The sequence below is a fragment of the Mytilus galloprovincialis genome, chromosome 9, assembly GCF_965363235.1.
Source record: "Mytilus galloprovincialis chromosome 9, xbMytGall1.hap1.1, whole genome shotgun sequence".
NCBI lineage: Eukaryota > Metazoa > Mollusca > Bivalvia > Mytilida > Mytilidae > Mytilus > Mytilus galloprovincialis.
Window position 1 is genome coordinate 11,806,727 of NC_134846.1, and position 24,891 is coordinate 11,831,617.

The following is a 24,891-nucleotide window of genomic DNA, read 5'->3' on the forward strand; positions in this document are numbered from 1 at the left end:
TATGTGAATCCGAACATTGTACTCGTACAGATGGATTTACTATTCTATTTTGTAGCTGGGTATATTTTACCAATTAGAGGTAAGAAAACTATGTTTATGTTCTATATATTGTAATCTTTTAATTCATTATCATATAACATATAACATATATTCAAGTTATAAAACAGGTTTGACCAATAATGGTTTACTTCTAAAATTGTGACTTGGATGAGAGAGCTGTCTCATTGGCACTTCTACAAGATATTCTTAAAGCTATGGTCTCAAACATTTATTTATATGATGAAGGCTTTTTCAGCACGTGCCCTATGTACATAAATATGCATAATTCGGGTTCATGTTTTATTTGTATGTTCTTTTTTTTATATTTTTGTAAGTGCATTTGTTTGTTAAAATACAATAAATTTCGTACAATATAAAACACGTCATAACGAATTGAATCCAGAGATAAACAATGTATCTTTTGGCAATTTATCAATGGGATAACTATTAAAGCATGGCCTGGCAAAATGTAGATTTTACTGTCACATATTGGTTTTACCGAGCCACTCATCGTGAAGATATTTGAACGGATATTTTTAATTCTTATGCCACATATCAAAATTAATTCCATTTGTTAAATATTTTTGCTTAAAAATATCATAAATTGAAAGGTCCGCGAATATGTTGCATCGTATTTATTACTTAAACAATGGAATTTCATATCGTTTACTATGGATGTCAAACATAAATACTATACTCATACTTTCCGAACGCTTCAAAATGGTTTCAATATTGACAAAATGAAGATTCCTAGTCTCAAATAAAGGCAACAGTAGTATACCGCTGTTCAAACTCATAAATCCATGGACAAAAAACAAAATCGGGGTAACAAACTAAAACTGAGGGAAACGCATTAAATATAAGAGGAGAACAACGACAGAACACTACAATGTAACACACACAGAAACGGACCAAGCATCAGACAAAATCCTACGAGAAAAACAAATATAACATCAAAACCAAATACATGAATTTGGGATAGACAAGTACCGTGACACGTCTTATCGCAATGTGAATTTACACTCAAAATGGGACTTGGTTGTTGTTTTATTTGGTTACGGACGGGTAGAAAATTGAATCTAACCCTTCAATAAATTTGTCAACGTCCAATGAAAATTATCGGAATAAACGTATATCATTTCTTCTTTGCTTTTCTTCTTTCGACTTTGGAAGTTCTCAATGAAGGTCTTTCAAATAAGGCGCTTTGGACACACAAACTTTATAAAGTACTACTTATATAATACACCAACCACGTTTTTGAATATTCTTGACAGTGACATCTCCATTTCAGGATTTCAAATGTTAGAACTTTGTGAGGGCGTCGAAAGTGTCGTTTCCTGTCAAGGGTTGAACTTACCAAAAATTCTGATTATAAATGCTACATTTGGTAGATATGATGGATCCACATGCCCACATTCGTCTGTTTCGTCTTTTACATCATCGTGTTCCATGACTGCTACAGATAAGGTCACACAATTGTGTCAGGATCAAACAACATGTTCACTGACTCCTTCAAATTCTGAATATGGTGGCGACCCGTGTCCAGGAATATTCAAATATTTGACGATTTATTATAGATGTTCAGGTAAATTATCTTAGATATCGGTCTTTTAGATTTGAACTAGAACCTTGACATACAGTATGACAAGTAATTCCTGAATTTTAGTAAGTACATGTAATTCCTTATTTCACCTAATATATACTGTCACATAGATAAAAGAAGATGTGGTATGAGTGCAAATGTTACACTATTGTTTCAAATAAGGGTGAAGGTTGGTACTTATTAAATCGTTTAAACCCGCTGCATTTGTTTGCACCTGTCGTAAGTCAGGAACTTGAGGTTCAGTAGTTGGCGTTTGTTGAATTGGTTCATAAGTGTTTCTTGTTTCTTGTTTTTTTTTATAGATTATACCGTTAGTTTCCCGTTTTATTGGTTTTACACTAGTGTTTTTCCTTACAAATTGTGACTTAGGACAGGTGCAAACAAATGCAACGGGTTTAAACGTTTTAATAGGTACCAACCTTCACCCTTATTTGAAACAATAGTGTAACATCACAACATAGAAATAGCTATTAAAGTCACAAGACATGTAATTTGATACGCCAGACCCGAGTTTCGTCTTCATAAGACTCATCAGTGACGCTCAGATCAAAATAGTTAAAAAGTCAAACAAGTATAAGGTGTAGAGTATTGAGGACCCAAAATATCAAAAAGTTGTGCTAAATACGACTAAAGTAATCTGTGCCTTGGATGAGAAAATCATGAGTATTTCGAATAATTTATACTTTTGCAAACAGTAAATTAATAAAAATGACCATATAACTGATATTAATGTCACGTAAAAGTTTTGACTACTGGACTAGTGATACCCTCGGGTACTAGACGTCCAGCTGTAGGAGCATCGACCCCTCTGTTGTAGATAGTTATCAAAGGTACCAGGCTTATAATTATATACGCCAGACGAGCGTTTCATCTACATGAGACTCATCAGTGACGCTCGAATCAAAATTGTTCGAAAGTCAAACAAGTATAAAGGTTGAGAGAATTGAGGACCCAAAATATCTAAAAGTTGTGCCAAACACGCTAAGGTAATCCATGCATTGGATAAAAGAATCCTTTGTTATTCGAATATGTCATATTTTCTAACAGTAAATTTATGAAAATGACGATATAATGGATATTCATGTCAACACCCAGGGGCGGATGCAGGAATTTTCGAAAGGGGGGGTGCTAACCCAGGGCAACCAGGGCAAAGGGGGGGGGGGTGCAAAACATATGTCCCGATACAAATGCATTGATCGGCAAAAATAAAGGGGGGGTGCGCACCCCCGGAACCCCCCCCCCCCCCCTGGATACGCCACTGACACCGAAGTGCTGACTTCTGGCCTTGCGATACTCTCGAGGAAGAAACGTCCAAAAGAGGTGGTATAAGACACACTGTATAATATCAATTTAAATGGCTAAACTCAATCAAAATAAAAAAAAAAAATGAACACAAATATTTATACCTTTAACGAATAAATTTAATCTACATGTGTATGACAAAATGTTAAAACAAAATCAATAAAATAAGAGGTGCATAAATAAATGGTATGCCGCTGTGAGATGTTAAATAATTTCAGAAGGTTAACCATAATCTTGAACAAATAACCTTGCATCGCAATAGTACAATGTACACAGATGAAAGAAAATAATTTTGTTGTTAAATATGCAGTATAAATTGAGAACAGAAATAATTTTTTGGTCATATTTTGGGATAATTAAAAAAAAAAGAAAAGAAAAGAAAACATGCGCTTCATAAATATTCTTTACAAATCAAAAAATACAAAACAAACTAGTCTAATGTACCTTTTTCATATACATGATATCTGTCATCAACACCAGTTTCAATGCTTTGCATTCTTTTATATACTGATTAAATTGTAATTTCTTAACGTAGTTGAAATATTGAAATATTTATCATCTTTACCATTTCTTCCCTGGATTTTTTTAATAAAAATTGTCTTTCATATGTATTGTATGAAAGATATAAACAATATAATAAAAGTACAAAGGATCAATTTATAAGATACGCTAATAAACAATTTTAAGAACAAATTTTGCTGCATTGAACCATTCCTTTAAGAGAAATGACTTTTAAAAAACAATCCTGCAAGCACTAATAAAAAAGAAAATTTCAAAATGGTTCAGGGATGTATTGTGCAATATCAGTGATATATTTTACCTACTTTCTGATTTATTTTGGCAGTTGAAGACTTTATCAACGTATACTATGAGCAAGAAGAACATGAGAGTTTACAAAATGTGATACAGACAACAGATGCAAATTCGTTCATTGATTGTGCTAGGACTTGCACGTCCAATATTGACTGTTATGGATTTGAATACAAACCAGATGATCTTACTTGCCGTATTGTCTCAAGTATAACAATTGGTTCTGGTAAAGTAACCTATTTTATAAAATGTACTTAAAAGTTCATAAAAAAATGAAATAAACAAATTGATTTGGTATAATTACACATGTATGTAGTATTCATATCTCATAAAAAATGTAAATTAGACAATAATTGGTCTTTTAACTTAGACAATTTCGATATGCCTCATATTATATTTTGTTATCATAAACATTTAAGATAGTATATATCTTATTTAAAAGATTCGAACTGTTTATTTAAATCCGTCACATACACTATTCTAATGAAACTAATAAATATATAAAACACATAAAATATTCAGAGTGTGATAACGATTGATATAGAATATGAATCATCCTGTCGTAAGTTTTGTTATTTTTCTAAAAGTGCATGACCCTGCCGATGAAAATATGTGAAAGATGAATACTATTTCATAAAACAATAGTTTTCCTATATTTTGAGTTATACTTTATGCGTCTGCTCGCTTTGATCATGCCGGCTGCTTTTTCTGCTATTATCTTTGTTGCAGCGTTCGTATTAGCAGACGGTATAGTTCTCATGACTGAGGAATCTGCGACTCTCAATCTCTTGAGTCTTTTCCCCCTAGAAATGAAAAAAAACTCATTTTAACAAGAAAGATTTTATAAATAAAGGCAACAATAGTATACTGGTGTTCGAAAGTCATAAATCGCTTGAGAGAAAACAAATACAGGTTACAAGCGAAACGACAAAGTAACAAACAAGGAAACGAGCTATAAGATAACAAATACCAATTTCCTGACTTGGTATACAACATTTTAAGAAAATATGGTGAGTTGAGGTTGGTTTTAAGCAAATTTAATGGGAAAACTTGTGTTTAAATCTTTTTACTTTTTGTACTAAACACCATTAAAAAAAGTAAATACTATTTCCTTAAATCCGTCTGTCGAATTGTTTTAAAGATCCTGGATTTAGAAGTAGTTCAAAGAATATAATATATTTTAGATTGATTTGTACTAAAACTTTTTGAAACAAAATTTGAATTCTTCTGTTGACTTAAGTTTTCCAATTGTTAGTTTTCACATATGATTCACGGTGATTTGTAGTCTCATAACTTTTGAAGCCAGATTAAGACTGCTTATAAGATACATGACATATATGGCCAACTTTGAAAGGATTTCGTTAAACGTTTGCCAACCTTTCATACATTAAGATAAGCTTAACATAGCGTTTTAATCCGGGATCGATCGCATGTTATGCAAAACATATGACACGGTCATGCTATAAATCTTTGTTAATGAGTAAAATCACAAATGAAGAAGGAGAGAAGTGACAGGCGAGCGTAAATTCGAATAAACAAACGAATTTACTATCACTCCAATCACTGCATACCTTTAAAAAAAAATTACAAAGTATCGTTAACATAAAAGTTCACTTTTACGTCTAGAATAATGTTGCTGTCACACTTAAGCGTGTATTTACAACTTACACTATTGATACTGAAAATGATAGAATAAAGTGCACTTACCTCAGATACGGATCAACGACTGTGGTAGGATCGTTAACTGCACCCATTCTACACGTGCTTACTTGGTGATTAGACCCAACAGCATAGGGACGAACCATGCCTCTGCGATAATCATCTGTGTCAAAGGTCAGATTCTTACAATGATCAATGCACTCTTCCTGTCTGACAAATGTTGTTACTATGCTTAAGTGGTGTACAAATCTCAAAACTGAAGATAAAACAAAAAAAAATCTATATTTTAGGATCTCAATGCTCATCAACTTCGTACTTCATTTGGCATTTTTTAAAAGCTTTTTTGGATTCGAGCGTCACTGATGAGTCTTTTGTAGATAAAACGCGCGTCTGACGTATATATATAAGATTTTGTTCTGGTATCTATGATGAGTTTATCTAGTATCGAATAGTTGCTATGTAATAAAAACTGCCACTAGAAAGATATATATGTTCCTATCATTCAAGATTGTTTTAATGCATGCTCATATATAATAAAATAAAGAGAAATATTCAGAAATAGATTGAAGTTGTTTCCCAACAAGATGTATTGCAAATAAAGAAAACAAATAGTTTTCATTCTATAAGTTGTCCGAAAAATTAGGAAAATATTAACTAGCAAAACTAATGACACGTATAACCAAAAACGTCAAATTGTTAGAGGCGATATCTAAATCAGTAATTCAACTGTGAAAGTTATAATAATTGTATACCAACTTTCATTTTTTACATACTTTTCATGTAAGAATCATCATCCTGATGATACAGATTATTAGGGTCTACACGGTGGATTTTGCTGTTCAAACCTAGTGTACCTCTTCTCTTATGATGCAGCTTCCATATAAGCACAACTTCTTGATTAACTTCCAAGTATAAAGATATTTAATAGTGTATCAAAAGGTGACCCAGTTCTTGTACCTAATAACATAAAGCGTATTTGTGTTATGGTCAATTTTGGTATTTTTATCTTTCATTTTTGCTAAGGTGCTTTGTCTTTATGTCTTTCTTTAGTTTCTTTGTTACTTATTTGTTTGCTTTTATAGTGATTAAGGATTATATCACAATGTTGACTGCTGTACCCCAAATTTGACATATTTACCTGTTTTATCTGTTTGTTTAGTTCACACATCGTACATGTAGTACAATGGCATTTTATGCGACTGTTAACAAGTGAGAAGTTTAGCCTGCTATAAAACCAGGTTTAATCCACCATCTTCTACATTAGAAAATGCCTTTACCAATATAAAAGAGGGACGAAAGATACCAGAGGGACAGTCAAACTCATAAATCTAAAATAAACTGACAACGCCATGGCTAACAAGGAAAAGGACAAACAGACAAACAATAGTACACGCGACACAACATACAAAACTAAAGACTAAGCAACACGAACCCCACCAAAAAATTAGGGTGATCTCAGGTAAGCAGGTAAGTAGATCCTGCTCCACATGGGCACCCGTTGTGATGCTTATGCGATATAAAATCCGGTAAAAGGTCTAATTCGGTAGGTCACATTTATGAAAGGGAAGGGGATTGTAGTTACGACGTAAGGAACATATCCAATATCATTTGTGAAACGGTTATTCCATAACGGTCAACCAACTCGTGATGGCGTCCGTAATATTTACGACGAGATGATTTCAATTTCACTATTTGGAAATCTTGATTTAATAGCTCTCTTGTGAGCAACAACCCTCTATCAAGAAAATCATGATAGGAAATGCAAGCACGGGAATATTGAGATACCCCCTAGTTTTTTGGTGGTGTTCGTGTTGTTCATTTTTTAGTTTTTATATGGTGTAATGTGTGCTGTTGTTTGTTTGTCTTTTTCATTTTTAGCCATGGCGTTGTCAGTTTGTGTTAGATTTATGAGTTTGACTGTCCCTTTGGTATCTTTCGTTCCTCTTTTGTATCAATTGGGAGATATATACACCGTATGCAGGTGCTGCTGGAATGTTTCTACTTAGAAATGTCATTTTTTATTTATTTATTTGTTCCATGTGTTTAAGATTTTGCCATTTGATTAGAGACTTTCTGTTTTCCTTGGAGTTTGGTATTGTTGTGAGTTTACTTTTTATAGAATCGAAGAAAGAGTTTCTTGATTTTCAGTTGTTATATAATCTTTATAAAAACTACCAAAGGTCCTTGAATATACACCTTATTCATATAAAACAGAAGATGTGGTATGATTGTCAATGAGAAAACTCTTCACAAAAGACCAAATGACACATACATTAACAACTATATGTCTCCCTACGGCCTTCAACAAACAAAGTTAAGAAGATGCAACGAAATTATTGGTGTTAAGGTGGTACCCAACACTTTCACTAAAATTAATTTGGCTCCTTTAATTTTCATAAAATTTTGTCAAAGTATTTACTCTAACCCTTTAACAAAAAAATAAAAAATTCGAAAATTTTGAACCAACCGTTTTGTCAGAAATATTACACTGGTTATAAAGCAGCTTGACACACACCAATTTTGATCATTGAGAGGCTTTATATTCCCTTTACAACACAACGTAAATAAAACGTTTAGCTGATTTTACAGAGTTATCTCCCTGTAGTGTTAGGTACCACCTTATGTAGAAGATCCACTTAGTTCAAATTAAAGATCTTCATGCGTCAATCAAACTCACAATTCCCCTTATATGTACTGATTACCTTTTTTGCACAAAACATCCTATAAACTACTGGTACACATAATTAAGTTAAGTATACCTTTGATAACTGATTTGAAGGGCCTTCGATAAATACGGTCTAGAAATCATAAGATATTGCATCGACAACGCTCTTAGTATACTTTTCCCTACTTAAAGGTCTGCGACTCATCAACAAGGATTAAGCTACAATCGTAAAACATCGAAATTAATCTTCATTTATTGACTTGAAACATTTAAGTTTAAAAAGATGAAAAGATTTGTTCAAAGTTTTTTTCAGGTTATTGATCGGACACTGTTTGACAGCCGCCCGATCGTCCAACTGCCCAACCGCAATACATTACAGTCCTTTTGAATTCAAATTAAAAAATACTAACAAATAATAGCAGAACTTGTTATTCTGCTTTGTTCAACGAATATCGTGATGTGTAGGGCATTTAAAATCGAATTAAATATTATTTGAATCCGGATACAATTCTATTTCAAATGACACAATTGATTTTATTTTAATATTTATGAAAGAATCCCAAACAATTTTTTTAGAACCTAATCAGTCTTTTTTTAATACAAACTACAAGCATCAAAGGTTTTCGTTGAAAGGTATGTGTAATAAATCTGATCTGTAATAAAGATTTCAAACAATACTTTTGTTTTGGTTAATAAGTAAAATTGATCAATTGAATGGTTTGATAATTGATATAAAACTGATAAAATCTCAACACTATAGGAGATGTAGGATGTTCATTTTTTCGTAGTAAACAAAAATTCTATTTGGATCCGAACAGTGTACTCGTGCAAATGGATTTTTCATTTTATTTCGTAGCTGTGTTTATGTACTATATATTGTAAACTTTTAATTCATTAACATATAACATATAACATATATTCAAGTAATCAAACATTTTACAGAAAATTTGTATATTGTTTTATTTCTTTGTTTCTTTTAATATTTTTTTTAGTGCATTTGTTTTGTAAAATACAATACATTTTGTACAATATAAAAAAAACGTAATAACGAGTTGGATCCAGAGAGAAACAATATATCTTTTGGAAATTTATCAATGGGATAAACATTTAAGGTTGACCTTCGAAAAACGTAAATTCTACTGTCAAATATTGAGTTTACCGATTCGGAGCGAGGCAGCGTGAAGATATTTGAACGAATATTTTTAATTCTTATGCCACATATAAGATAAATTCCATTTGATAAATACTTTGGTTTAAAAACATCATAAACTAAAAAGGCTGCGAATCTGTTGCATCGTATTTATTATCTAGACAATGGCATTTCATATACTACGGATGTCAAACAAAAATACTAGACTCATACTTTCCTGGCGCTTTTTTATTTCAGAACCCACATACCAAAAAACATTGGGATTGGAAATTGTGCATGGGAATTTTGTGTTACGAACTGGTAGAATATTTAATCTAACCCTTCAATGAAAATTATCGCAACAAAGTATATCATATATTCTTCGCTTTTCTTCTGTCGACTTTGGAAGTGCTCAATGAAGGTCATTCAAATAAGGCGCTTTGGACACACCCACTTTAAAAATTACTACTCATATAATACACCAACCAATTTTGTAATATTCTTTATGGTGAAATTTCCATTTCAGGATTTCAAATGTTAGAACTTTGTGAGGGCGTCGAAAGTGTCGTTTCCTGTCAAGGGTTATACACGCCCAACATTCTGATTATCAATGCTACATTTGGTAGATATGATGGATCCACATGCCCACATTCGTCTGTTTCGTCATTTACATCATCGTGTACCATGACTGCTACAGAAAAGGTCAAACTATTGTGTCAGGATCAAACAACATGTTCACTAACTCCTTCAAATTCTGAATATGGTGGCGACCCGTGTCCAGGAATATTCATTTTGTTATTTGATTTTGCCATGTGATTATGGACTTTCCCAATTGATCTTCCTCTAAGTTCAGTATTTTTGTGATTTTACTTTTTTCAAATATCTGACGATTTATTATAGATGTTCAGGTAAATTATCTTATAAATCGATCTTTTGGATTCAAACTAGAACCTTAACATTCACTATTACATATATTTATGTGGTATGAGTTCCATGACACAACTCTCGATCCAAGTCACAATTTGTAAGGAAAAAACATTATAGTTCAAAGTACGGTCTTCAAAAGTTGTACCAAACACGGTTAAGGTGATCTTTGCCTGGGATAAGAAAACCCTGAGTATTTCGAATAATTCATACTTTTGCATAAAGGTGTAATACCACCGAATCATGGTAGGCGCAATCGGTTGTATACGAAAATAGGTCGGGAAAAAATATTCCCTTGAATTTAAGAGTTGTAGGTAATTAATCATACATTGTATCGCAGTAACACATTTTATTTGTCATAAACATATGTCTTGGGTATTTCAAAGCACCATTATTTTTTTATTTGGGGTTTCTATAGAATATTTTGTAAACTTGAGGTTACATGGTTACTAAAGCTTTTACACAGGTTAAATAAGGGGAGATTGGTTAACTTCCAGTGATGGTTATTTTCTTATATGCAATGAAATGTTATGTGAATTTTTTTCTATAGTACTGGACAGGATTAAACTTGACTCGTTCCAATAGTTATCAAAGGTACAAGGATTATAATTTGGTACGCCAGACGCGCGTTTCGTCTACATAAGACTCATCGGTGACGCTCATATCAAAATATTTATAAAGCCAAACAAGTATAAAGTTGAAGAGCATTGAAGATTTTAAATTACAAAAGGTTGTGCCAAAAACGGGTAAGGTAATATATGCCTGGGATAAGAAAATCCTCAGTTTTTCGATAAATTCAGAGTTTGTAAACAGGAAACTTATAAAAAATGACCACATTATAGATATTCATGCCAACACCGAAATGTTGACTACTGGGCTGGTGATACCCTCGTGATACCCAGCAGTGGTATCGACCCAGGGGTGTTCCAGTATTTCTTTATTTGAAATGAAGATAAATTCTGCACATTTTTTTGAAAAGTGCAAATTTAGCAAAGACTAATAGGGGAAATCTATGCATTGGATAATAAATCCTTTGTTAGTCGAATATGTCATATTTTCGAAACAGTGAAGTTATAAAAATGACCATATCATTGATATTCATATGTTAACACCGAAGTACTGACTTCTTGGCTGGCGATACCCTCGAGGACAAAACGTCCAAAAGCAGTGATATAAGACACACTATAAAATATCAATTTAAATGGCTTAACTAAAAAATAAGACATATTAACACAAATAGACAGACCATTAACTAATAAATTTGGTCTACATGTGTATGACAAAATGTAAAAACAAAATGAATAAAATAAGAGGTGCATAAATAAAGGCTACAGTGGTATGCCGCTGTGAGATGTTAAATAATTTCAGAAAGTTAAGTTATGCAGTATAAATGAAGAAAGGATAATAAATTTTTGTTCATATTTTGGGTTGATTAAAAAAAATTAATATGAAATTAAAGAAAACTCGTTCTTCATAAATGTTCTATACACATTAGTAAAGAAGCACTTTAATGTAACTTTTTCATCACCAACATTCAGTGTCAATGCTTTCCATTCTTCTGCATGCCAATTTTCAATTGTAACGTATTTATTCAAATATTAAAATATTTATTATCTTTACTATTTTTTCCTGTCTTTTTTATGTATGACAGATTTAAACAATGATAAAAGTACGAAAGGGTCAAGTTATGAGATGCTCTAATAAACAATTCCAAGATCAAAATTCTGCTGCATTGAACCATTCGTTTAAGAGTAATGACTTTAAAAAAAAATCCTGCATGCACTAAAAAAAAATAACGTAAATAAACAGCATCTATAAAATGGGTTTAATAAAGTAATTCATAGATACTAATTTTAACAAATATTCCAAATTCTATATATACACAAGAAATTATTCTATACCTTTTTTCTAAATATAAACAAAAACAAGAATGTGTCCCCAGTACATGGATGCCTGATCCGCACTATCATTTTCTGTGTTCAGTGGACCGTGAAAATGGGGGGAAATCTCCAATTTGGCATTAAAATTAGAAAGATCATATAATAGAGGTCATGTGTACAGTTTCAAGTTTATGGGACTTCAACTTCATCAAAAACTACCTCGACCAAAAACTTTAACCTGAAGCGGAACAGACGGGCGAACGGACGAACAAACGAACGAACAGACCAGAAAACATAATGGCCATAAATGGGGCATAAAAAAAAATACAAAAAAAAAAAAACCAAACAGAAAAATATAGTATCTCAATTTAGAATCTAAAGGTCGAGTTCATGTAAAAAATGTTCACGCACTTATACATTAACTAAATATGTCACAAAGGATAGCAAACAAACTTTTATAGAAATGGTTAATGAAATAAAAAGGAAATTTATGTTTTACTGATGTAGTTCAACTTCTTTAATTAAATCATTACGAAATAACTCATATCCTTCATTTAATGCCATCTACAAAACAACAATAGCCTTGAATATTATGAGCACGCCAACTGTCCGTGATAGGGATGGTTACGGACGTATTGTGCAATGTCAGTGATATTTTACTTACGTTCTGATTTATTTTGGCAGTTGAAGACTTCTTTATCAACGAATACTATGAGCAAGAAGAACATGAGATTTTACAAAATGTGATATTGACAACAGATGCAATGTCGTTCATTGATTGTGCTAGGACTTGTACGTCAAATATTGACTGTTATGGATTTGAATACAAACAAGACGATCTCACTTGCAAAATTGTGTCCAAAGTAACAATTGGTTCTGGTTAAGTACCTTATTTTGTAAAATGTACTTAAAAATGAACTAATAATGGGAGAAACACAAATTGATATGGTCTAAGTTTTGTTATTTTCATAAAAAATGCATGACCCTGCCGATGAAAATATGCGGTGACTAATACTATATCATTCATAAACCAAGACTTTTCCCATATTTTGAGTTATATTTTAAGCGTCTGCTCATTTTGATCATGTCAGCTGCCTTTTCTCCTATCATCATTGTTGCAGCATTTGTATTGGCAGACGGTATATTTCTCATGACCGATGAATCAGCGACTCTCAATCTCTTGATTCCTTTCACCCTGGAAGTAAAAAGGACTCATTATAAGAAGGAAGATTTTATAAATAAAGGCAACAGTAAAAAGTCATATATCGATTGAGAGAAAAATAATCGTTTCAAACTAAAACCGTGGGAAACACATCAACTATTACGTTCTTTCACTAAACAATTCAAAATTTGGTGACTATGTGGAACGCATCTATCCCATCGAATTGGAGATAAAGGATACTACAGATACAGTTAAGTCGGCTTCATATCTTGACTTACATCTAGAAATTGACAACGAGGGTCGATTGAAAACAAAACTTTACGACAAAAGAGATGATTTCAGCTTTCCAATTGTGAACTTTTCATTTCTAAGTAGCAACATTCCAGCAGCACCTGCATACGGGGTATATATCTCCCAATTGATACGATATTCCCGTGCTTACATTTCCTATCATGATTTTCTTGATAGAGGGTTACTGCTCACAAGGAAGCTATTAAACCAAGAGTTCCAAATGGTGAAGTTGAAATCATTCCTTCGTAAATTTTACGGACGCCATCACGAGTTGGTTGACCGTTATGGAATAACCGTTTCACAAATGATATCGGATATGTTCCTTACGTCGTAACTACAATCCCCTTCCCTTTCATGAATGTGACCTACCGAATTAGACTATTCACCGGATTTGTAATCACATAAGCAACACGACGGGTGCCACATGTGGAGCAGGATCTGCTTACCCTTCCGGAGCACCTGAGATCACCCCTAGTTTTTGGTGGGGTTCGTGTTGTTTATTCTTTAGTTTTCTATGTTGTGTCATGTGTACTATTGGTTTTCTGTTTGTCTTTTTCATTTTTAGCCATGGCGTTGTCAGTTTGTTTTAGATTTATGAGTTTGACTGTCCCTTTGGTATCTTTCGTCCCTCTTTTACAGGGAAACAACGAAACAACAGAAAAACCGAAGTGCAACAAAACCCAAACAACAATGTTTAAGCCTCGGTCACACCTTACCGGATATCACGAACGGACGCCTAACGGATGAAAATAAAATTTGTCCGTTGACAAAATTGTTATCCGTTGGGAGTCCGTTGATGCATTGACCAAATAAAACGGACGCGTATGAATGCATAACGGACACGCAACGGATATGCAACGTACGAGAAACGGAAATATGCCGGACAGAACGGATGCCGATCGTTCATCCAACGGACGAATACCATAAAAAAACGGACCCCTAACGGAAGCGTACCGGATAAAACGGATGAACAAGATATACAGAATAATTAAAGGCGACAATAATAAGACATGTAAATCGTATAAATATTCAAAATGTGTCTGTGTAACTGGTTTTGGTTTGTTCTTTAAAATTCCACCAAAGGGCAGTGTCTGGCCTGAATAAGAGCTGCTTGATTGTGAAGACGTGCCCTTACTCTAAGATCGATTATGAATAATAAGAATTCATGAATCTTAAGAAATCTAATTGGCATTTATGATGCGAAATTTTCAATTAGCAGGTCCGAGACGACAGTCATTTCGTAGTGCATTTCCTTTAGACAATAAATAAGAATAAAAAATCCCACCTGCGCTTTCTGAGTAATATTTTCACAATATGTTGTACTACTTTTAGAAAATTTTATGTTAAGGGGGTCTTGAAATCTTTTGACAGCTTCAGAAATGCTATTTTTTAACGTTTTTTTAGCTAGAGCAAATCACTACTTGACTTTCAAATTCATGACCCAAATTTTTTTACAGTGTTATTTCATCCCCCTACTTGAGGTATAAAACATGAAAAAATAAATTTGGAAGAGGTATTCAAAAATTGGCAAGTAACACACTGTCCACACTAGGGACTATATTTGTCCCGGACAACGAAACTCAAAGGACGATAACTTTGTACTCGGACCAATCCGTTTCAGATCCGTTCATCATCCGTTTTATCCGTTATATGTCCGGTAGAAGTCTGTTTCACATTCGTTCAACATCCGTTTTAGTCGTTAGACGTCCATAAGAAGTCCGTTGGTGAATTTATCTGCCAGACATCCAACGGATGTATATCGGACACGTAACGGATACAAAACGGAAACGAAACGGACGAGTACCGTATGAAAAGGACGTCTACCGGAAGTTCAACGGACATTTTATACGTTGGACGTCCGTTCAATGTTTTGAACAAGCTCAAAATTTTCGAACGGACAGAACGGACGTCGACGGATAAAACGTACGCTAAACGGACATGCAACGGATATGGACGGACGTCTAACGGATAAGAACGGACGTCTAACGGACATGAACGGATTGAAAAAAGTTATCCGTTAGGCATCCGTTCGAGCTATCCGTTAAGGTTTGACCGAGGCTTAACACACTCAGAAACGAATTATAAGATTGCAACTGCCATTTTCCTGACTTGGTACGGGACATTTTAAGAAAAAAAAATGGTGGGTTGAGCCTGGTTTAAAGCAAGTTTAATGGGACATCTTTTGTTTATATCTCTTTATTATTCCAACTTACATCAAACATAAAAAGCAAATAATGTTTCCTTAAACCCGTCTATCGAATTGTTTTAAAGATCCTGGATTCAGAAGAAGTTCAAAGAATATAATATCTTTTTGATTATTTAATTGATTTGTACTTAATTTTGTTTAAACTCTTCTTTTGACTTATGTTGACCAATTCTTTGTTTCCACATATGATTTACGGTGATTTGTAGTTTTCATAGCTATTGAAGCCAGATTAAGATTGCTGATAAGATATATGTCATATGGCGCTAACTCTATTCGGTAAACGTTTGCCAAACATTTTATACATAAAGATAAGCTAAACATACTGTTTTAATCCGGGATCGATCTCGTGTAATGCAACAAACATGACACGGTCTTAATATAGATCTTTGTTCAAAGAAAAATCTCAAAAATACTGAACTACGAGAAAAATTCAGAACAGCACCCCTCTAATGAAATGGCAAAATCAAAAGCTTAAACACAACAAACGAAGGGATAGCACCTGTCATATTTCTGACTTGGTAGTGGCATTTTCTTAATTAAAATTGATAGAATTTTTTGATAACTTGTCAAAATGAAGTTTTTATCATGTTTTTTTTAAAACTGTATTAAAAATTCTGGGTCACCGGACTTTTTTTCACGCTACAGGTTGTGCAAAATTGTCAGATTATGTATAGATTGTCTATGAAAAATGCAATTTTGAGTGATAAAAAGAAATTGTACAGAATTTAAAGATAAAATGTGAGAAGATTGCTCTTATAACATGCATTCAGATAAGAAAAAGAAAAAATGGGGTCACCAAACTTGTTTTCTTGCTATATATCAAACTAGGTAAATTCATAACACTTTCTATTATAAAAATTACTTTATTTGAGTTATCTCCCCTTATTTGGCAAAGTTGAAAAAAATCTAATCAAACACAAAAAAGGTGAAATTACAACTGTAATTATGATTAAACACAATTTTCTATAATTTTATCAAAAATCTTTTACATAAATTACATACAACTCTCAAAATTTGCACATTTCATCAAATATCTAGACCAAAGGACTGAGAGTGTCAACAGAGTATCCTACTATGCATGTTTCACTCATCATATTCAAATCCACACTCAGTCTGAAATCACATTCGGGAATAAGTCACAATTTACAGATCAGCCGACTATTTTGGTATCTACATATTTAAGACCATGAAAAAATCAGGGGCGTAGCTAGAAAGAAACGATGTGGAAGCAACTACCGCCGAGCGGAGCGATGGGAAAAAATTTTGGGACCCTATTATGCAGCAAATTTTTTTTTTTCGGTTTTCGGTCATAGGAAGGTTAAAAGATGAGCTATATGTAGATACAAATTTATGAATGTAAAACTATTAATAAATCTTCTGAATATAGTAATACATAAACAACACATATTTGTGATACAGAATTTACTCAAAATTGTCCAAAATCTGCTCTTCGGGTCTGGGCAGAAACAAACTTCTCTATTACTTTGTCAACATTCACACTGAAATCCCGATGAATATGCAGTTATGCTATGTAACTTTCGTTGTTCATTGTTGATCGTACATTTGTTTTCAATTACATACGTAGTACCGTGACTGATAGATCTCAGGGCCATCATGGCATGGTAGCACTCGCGAGATGTTATAAACCAGCGTACGTGTTCGGCATCGAGCGACCTCCCAATTGAATTCGTCAAAATTACATGCTAGGTCAGTTTCGTATGTTTCAGACAATATTGAGGTTTGTTCGTTTGTGATATTTCCTACAACACGATGAAGCAGATACAGCACAAAGAGGCGATTTTCTGATAACTTGACGCGACCCCACTCCCCAGTTGCCTTATCATATGGTCTATGAACGCAAAAAATAATGAGACTTTCCAATACTGTTTTTGCGTGGTTGCAGGGTGATTGGCTCCGGTATAGTCTGTCAACCACATCGCTTCGGCATATTTTCAACGATATCGTATGGATCTGATAATTCTAATGCCGATTGGTAAATCTCATTCCAAACTGATGAACTGTACACTGTAAAATGTGCTCCAAAACTACATATCTTAGACTGAGTATTACAAATTCAAAAGTAAAAATCTTGTAAAAGATACAAGTAACCTTCCGATTTTGTCAAAATCTCCAAAAAAAAAAACAACAATTATTTTGAAACCATATGTCGTTATTTAATGATATTTCATCAATTAAAAAAAGTGACAACATAGTTGTTTCCTTTAACATTCAATTTATAAATTTTTATTTTGCCATTTCTTTTTTTTTGTGCACGCAACTTCGGAGCTACGATCTTTTTCTGAATGAACAGCCTCATCACACTTGTAACTAGGTTGTCAAACTAATATCCAGGATAGACGAAAAAGACACCAAAAGTCTCCTATTCCGATTGACCAACTCATCACTCTCTCTTCTACTTTTTTTTTTTTTTTTTTTTGTGAAAACGACGTGGACGCACGTGTTGTCGTGCCTCCGGGTAGCTTCGCCCCTGAAAATGTTACTTCTGAGTTGAAAAACAAACACATCATATAGACTAACCATTTGGCGGTGTAGAACGTGCCACTTTGGTAGTGTTAATTTCTTTCTTATTTCCGAATACACCTGTTGGAGCAGAATTTGTGTAAGGACCACGCCCCTTTTAACGAAGTCCGTGTAATGTGAGCGTGCACGTAACAAATCCGTAATAATTCTCTTTGATTTAACACAATGTACCTAATTCGTATACTAAAGATATGACAACCGGTCGCGAACTTTCGTTTTATCACTCACTGCGAGATTAACATTGCGAGTTGGGTGTGAAAAGTAGAATTGATTAACGGATTTCCTACTTGAAAGGAACCTAGTGATATATTAAGCTATATTAGTTGAGTTTTTTCAGAGACATCTGCAAATGCTTCGAGATACAAAAATAGAACGGACGGAAAAATGAACGAACAAATGAAAGAAGTGAAAGGCGAGCGTAAAACAGAATAAAAAAACAAATTATCTAAAAAAATGAAAACAACACGTTTAATAATTTCTTGCGTCCGAAGCGCTTTTCTGGATTTACCTTCATCAGGAACGCTCAAAGCCAAACATACTGACACCCAAATCACTACATACCTTTCTCACACAGCGACTAAATAACGAAAACAAAAGGTTCACTTTGATGTTTAGAATGATAAACTGTTGCTGTCACACTTAAGCATGTATTAACAACATACACTATTGATACTGAATATGAATGAATAAAATGCACTTACCTCAGATACGGATCAACGACCGCTGTAGTGTCATTATCTGCACCCATTCTACACGTGCTTACTTGGTGATTAGATTCAACAGCATAGTGACGAACCATGCATCTCCAATAATCATCCGTGTCAAAGGTCAAGTTCTTGCAATGACTAGTGCACTCTTCCTGTCTGACAAATGTTGTTCCAATGCTTTTCCAAGCCGTATTATTTGATAAGTGTTGTACAAATCTCAAAACTGAATAAAAACACAAAAATCTATATTTCAGTATCGAATAGTTGCTATGCAATAAAAACTGCCACTATAAAGATATATATGTCCCTATCTTTTCAAGATTGTGTTAAAGCATGCTCATATATAATAATAATAAAGAGAAATATTAAGAAATAGTTGGAAGTTGTTTCCCAAAAAACTTTCTTGTTAGTAAAACAAACAAAAATATCCTTCATTCTATAAGTTGTCAGAAAAAAGAGTAAAATATCAACACGAAACAGCAACTAATGAGATAAATCACCTAAAACAAAAATTAGTGCAGGGGATATCTGAATCAGTAATCCAATTCTCTTCAACGATTAGATTGTATAACTTTTTTTATTACTTACTTTTCATATATGAATCAACATCGTCCTGATGAGACAGATAATTAGGGTCTATACGAGGTGGTGCCAGTGGATTTTTACTTTTCAAACGTAGCGTTCCTCTACTTTTATGATGCAGCTTGCATATAAGCACAGCAAATCCGATAGAAGCAGTTCTGTTTTGTTCTGCAAACTCCCCCTGAAATATAACAGCGTTTTAGGATTGCCATACCATGTAATTCTCTTGACAAAAAGGACTGACTAACTACTAGTATCAGGATGTTTAATATTTCATCAAAAGGTGACCCAGTCCTTGTAACAAACAACATAAAGCGTCATTGTGTAAGTGCTTGTATTCTTGTCCCTAATCTTTGCGTATGCGCTTTGATTTTAAGCCCTTTATGTTCCTTTGTTATGCATATTTGTATGCCTAAATAGTGATGATGATTAAATCACAATGTTGACTGCTGTACCAAAATTTGAACATTTTTACCTATTGTGTCTGTTTTTTTTTCACACATCGTAGTTAATATACTGGAATTTTATGCGACTGTCATACAAGTAAGAGGTAAAGTTAGCTATAAAAACAGGTTTAATCCTACATTTTCTACATTAGAATATGCCTGTACCAATCAGGAATATGACATTTGTTACCAATTCGTTTGATGTGTTTGGCCTATATCAGAAGTAGTTATGCCGCTTTGTTCAACGAATATACTTTAAACAACTAACACTGTTGGACATTTAAAATCACGCGAAATACGCATCTGGTGCACCACATTGTTTATTGTTTACCTTAGTTATTACTTTTTCAATAATTAATCAATAGCATCACAGCGTTATGCGCCTGAAATTAACAAACCCTTTTATTCATCCTGTCTACAGCACATTTAATTGGATCCTTCTCATTTGCAAATGCTTTGAAACTTAGCTGTAAATCTGGATACGAATGGTCATTTTCATTATCAGGTAAATGAGCGAAAATTGTTCCATCATTACCAGGGCGCGTCTGAACACCTGAATAAAATTTAATCACTTTAATATTATACAAAACCATATTTTGGCAAATTTACCACTAGTATGTCTGTTTTGTTCACGCATTGTTGTAAATATAATGGAATTTGATGCAACTGTCATACAAGTAAGAGGTTTAGCGATATAAAACCAGGTTCAATCAACTGTTTTCTACATTTGAAAATACCTGTACCAATTCAGTAATATGACAGTTGTTGTCCTTTCGTTTGATGCGTTTTGTCATTTGTTTTTTTCCATTTGATAACGGTCTTTCCGTTTTGAATTTTCCTCTGAGTTTTATGATTTTACTTTTTAATGAGTTTCGTAGTTGTCAGACATTTGTAATGACATGTTCATTTTTGGGAAACTTGATGTCTATACAATGTAAAACTATTGGAAAACCAAAATCTTTACCCACCTACATAAGAAAATGTCTGTTTAAAGCTAAAAGATGACAGTCGTTATCCATTGGTTTCATGTGGTTGTAGCTTTTGATTTTGCCATTTGCGTAGAAAATTTCCGTTTAAAATTTTCCTAGGAGTTTGGAATTTTTGTTATTTTCCATTTTTCTACTCAATGGTTATATCTGCACATCGGTTCGGAAATTTCTGTTTAAATGCTTTTCAACTTCTTATTTTAATTTGCCTTCATACTTTGTTGATTCGAGCGGAATTGATGAGTATTAAGAAGACTGATAGATACCAAAGGGACATTCAAACTCATAAATCAAAAATATTTTTATGAATAAAAAAGAAAAAGACGGTATCATGTATGTAGACGAATGTACCAATTGAATTATTACTATAAATTGATGAGTTATTGAAGAAACTCAAAACTGTATTTTGCCTATGTGTTATAAAGAAAAGAAAATGAAAAAATCAAAATGTGTTTCTAACTTACAAATCAACAATTATAGTACTGTATATAAATTACCTTTTTTGTAAAATACATATTCCATAATTTCTCTTTGATCTAAAGCTTTTTCCTGATTCATGTTCAGACTTGTATTGGTAGAATACTGGAAATAGTACTGCATGTGGTCTTGCATTCCCTCACCTACTGGTATATCTGCCTTCAGAGGAACCTTTAAAATAAAAATGTTTGTTATCATATATGAACATGTAATTTCAACTATTCAATAGAAATCTGTTTAACTGAACGAAATGCCGGACGTTCACTCGTGGTAATAAGGACATAGGGTATAATTGCAAATGTAACAACAATCAACCACAGTTAAAATGAAGTGGATGTAATTATATTTGGTTTGAATAACCCACCATTTTCTGCATACGAACATGTCTGTACCAAGTCAGGAATATGACAGTTGTCCATTCGTTTGATGTGTTTGAGTTTTTGATTTTGCTATTTGTTTAGAGCTTTTTTTTTTTTGAATTTTCCTCGGAGTTCGGTATTTTTGTTATTCAACTTTTTATAGCTACCTTCTAATGTAGTAAATGGATCTGAGACATTCAACAATATTCTTTGTATACTCTGGACAGTTCATTTTTAAACAGAATAGGCGTGAAATACTTACAGTTAAGTTAGAACAGTTCTAAAGTTACCTCACACAAATACTGCCGTTTTCTAGAATGAACATTATTTACCCCAACTTTTTGCAGATGTGCTTTGGGTCCTATACCAGATAACAACAAGATTTGAGGAGATCCAAACACCCCTGCCGATAAAATGACTTCCTCCTTAGCGTAAACTCGTGTCGTTCTCCCATTCCTCATCACAGTGACACCTCTGGCCGTTCCATTTCGTATAATGACCTAAAAAGAGATGTTGTATGCTGACCAATTTCCATTATATGTGGTCGTAAACTAAATAATATAATCAGAAACAGGAGATATACTGCATGTTTTACATTATATTTCTGGCTCATTAATACAGTGATCCCATTGCCAGTTTTGAAAACTTAGAATGACTACGTACATGAAAAAAAAAGTATTCATATTTTGTCGGAACGGATAAGGAAAATCTCATTCAATCATTTTTTTTCCGAATGAATTTTGATGTTTTTTTAATACAAAAAATGTCAAACTATAAGACTGTATGTAATAAATCATTAAAACATTGGCTACTGGATTAATGACACCAGAAGAGGTCTATACTCATACTGGACTAATGAAACCAGAAGAGGTCTACACTCATACTGGACTAATGACACCAGAAGAGGTCTACACTCATACTGGACTAATGACACCAGAGAAGGTCTACACTCATACTGGACTAATGCCACCAGAAGAGGTCTACACTCATACTTGACTAATGACACCAGAAGAGGTCTACACTCATACTGGACTAATGCCACCAGAAGAGGTCTACACTTATACTGGACTAAAGGCACCAGAAGAGGTCTACACTCATACTGGACAAATGACAACGGAAGAGGTCTACACTCATACTGGACTAATGCTAATGACACCAGAGAGGTCTAGACTCATACTGGACTAATGACAACCAGAAGAAGTTTACACTCATACTGGACGAATGACATCAAGAAAAGGTGTGCACTCATACTGGACTAATGACAACAGATTTTCTCTAGTATTTGAGGATATTACAGCACACACAACTGTAAATATTGAAAAGAAACTTCAAAGTTCAAAGAGTCTATTGTAGAACTTGTGCATCCTTGAATTCCTGACAATATGCACATGTTGACTTTGTGATGCAACCATTAAAATAAAAAGTTTTATGTTAAGAGAAGATCATATTGATCAAGCAGTAACAGCAAAAAATGATGTTCAACAACTTGACAAGCATGAATTTGATATAGCTGCATGGAATTTACCTATGTTGAGCATGCACTTTTATTGTGATAACTTCTTGCACCTATTCCTCGAATGCCAACATAATATTACAGGTAAATTGTCGGTAAATCAAAGGATGTTGGCATTCAAGGAATAAACCATATACTCATTGGAGAGCCATGGTGTTTTAAAAATAATAAAACAAAAATCCTAGTCAACGAAAGATAAGCTGCAACTACGGAAAATAATACTGTGTTCTTTTAGCTGCAGCTTATAATACTAACAGTGGTATAATTAACTTATAAACATGACAAAATAAACCGAGTTCTTCTCATTCTGGAAACTTTTCTGAATCAGCAATAACTTAAGTTGACAATATGTACAAATGTATCAAGGTATACTATTAGCAATAAATTTAAGATGTTCCGGTTTGTAACAATAATTTAAAATGAGTAGAGTGTTAATTCCATCTCCATCAGAGTTTATATATAATAAGTTGTATAGTGAACGTTTTTTCTTTTATGAAATTCAGGAATAAAAGTGCATTTTACGGATGCTGTGAGGAGAATTTTCTTTTCAAATAGAAAAATGCAATAAGATTACCGAAAGATTGTTACAACGTATATATAAGATTGTTACTGACTGTACCCTTGCAACATGGCTATTGGTTACAACTTGTAAGTTAGATCTTGACATAACTGGTCTTAGGAAACAGCTTGCTGAAGTACAACGTTCACCATCTTTAATATTTGCTTGCAAAGGACAATATCCTACAAACAAATACTGTTTGTTATACTTTACTGATATTTTTTCAGTGTTAGATAACTTACAAGCAGAATTTTTTTTCTCACTTAAAAATGCATTGTTTAACATGCTGTAATAACGTCCGCTTTTACTTCGTCGATATTGTTTAAGCTGCAAACTTGAAAAAATGCAAATTAACTTTGGTATTTATTAACAATTTCCTTATCATTTTACAGCCTCACTGTCTCAAACCAACTTTCCAATCATACCTTCTTCCATTTCTAAGTAGCAACATTCCAGCAGCACCTGCATACGGGGTATATATCTCCCAATTGATACGATATTCCCGTGCTTGCATTTCCTATCATGATTTTCTTGATAGAGGGTTACTGCTCACAAGGAAGCTATTAAACCAAGAGTTCCAAATGGTGAAGTTGAAATCATCCCTTCGTAAATTTTACGGACGCCATCATGAGTTGGTTGACCGTTATGGAATAACCGTTTCACAAATGATATCGGATATGTTCCTTACGTCGTAACTACAATCCCCTTCCCTTTCATGAATGTGACCTACCGAATTAGACTTTTTACCGGATTTGTAATCACATAAGCAACACGACGGGTGCCACATGTGGAGCAGGATCTGCTTACCCTTCCGGAGCACCTGAGATTACCCCTAGTTTTTGGTGGGGTTCGTGTTGTTTATTCTTTAGTTTTCTATGTTGTGTCATGTGTACTATTGTTTTTCTGTTTGTCTTTTTCATTTTTAGCCATAGCGTTGTCAGTTTGTTTTATATTTATGAGTTTGACTGTCCCTTTGGTATCTTTCGTCCCTCTTTTCTTATCTTATTAAAAACTTTATGCACTGTGGTAATATATAATTCAAAAAATCAAA

The 24,891-nt window shown here is 33.4% G+C and overlaps 1 protein-coding gene and 1 long non-coding RNA gene across 3 annotated transcripts in view; one reads left to right on the forward strand and one right to left on the reverse strand.

Annotated features, from left to right (window-relative positions):
• Window positions 1-12,825, forward strand: LOC143044409 (uncharacterized). 2 transcript variants are annotated; one of them, XR_012968673.1, is made up of 3 exons: window positions 1-79; window positions 1,331-1,624; window positions 12,696-12,825. It is a non-coding gene; the product is annotated as an uncharacterized LOC143044409 (long non-coding RNA). The 2 variants fall into 2 exon arrangements; XR_012968672.1 differs by lacking the exon at window positions 12,696-12,825 and adding an exon at window positions 3,789-4,245.
• LOC143044408 (glucose dehydrogenase [FAD, quinone]-like) overlaps window positions 11,940-24,891 on the reverse strand; it is a 23,588-nt gene continuing 10,636 nt past the window's right edge. Inside the window, exons 6-12 of the mRNA XM_076216415.1 lie at window positions 23,901-24,022; window positions 22,101-22,268; window positions 21,430-21,580; window positions 20,345-20,499; window positions 19,507-19,681; window positions 18,913-19,141; window positions 11,940-13,206 (exon numbers count right to left, since the gene is read on the reverse strand). Coding sequence (XP_076072530.1) covers window positions 13,035-13,206; window positions 18,913-19,141; window positions 19,507-19,681; window positions 20,345-20,499; window positions 21,430-21,580; window positions 22,101-22,268; window positions 23,901-24,022 — 1,172 coding nt within the window. The 3' untranslated portion in view covers window positions 11,940-13,034. The remainder of the gene's footprint in view (window positions 13,207-18,912; window positions 19,142-19,506; window positions 19,682-20,344; window positions 20,500-21,429; window positions 21,581-22,100; window positions 22,269-23,900; window positions 24,023-24,891) is intronic.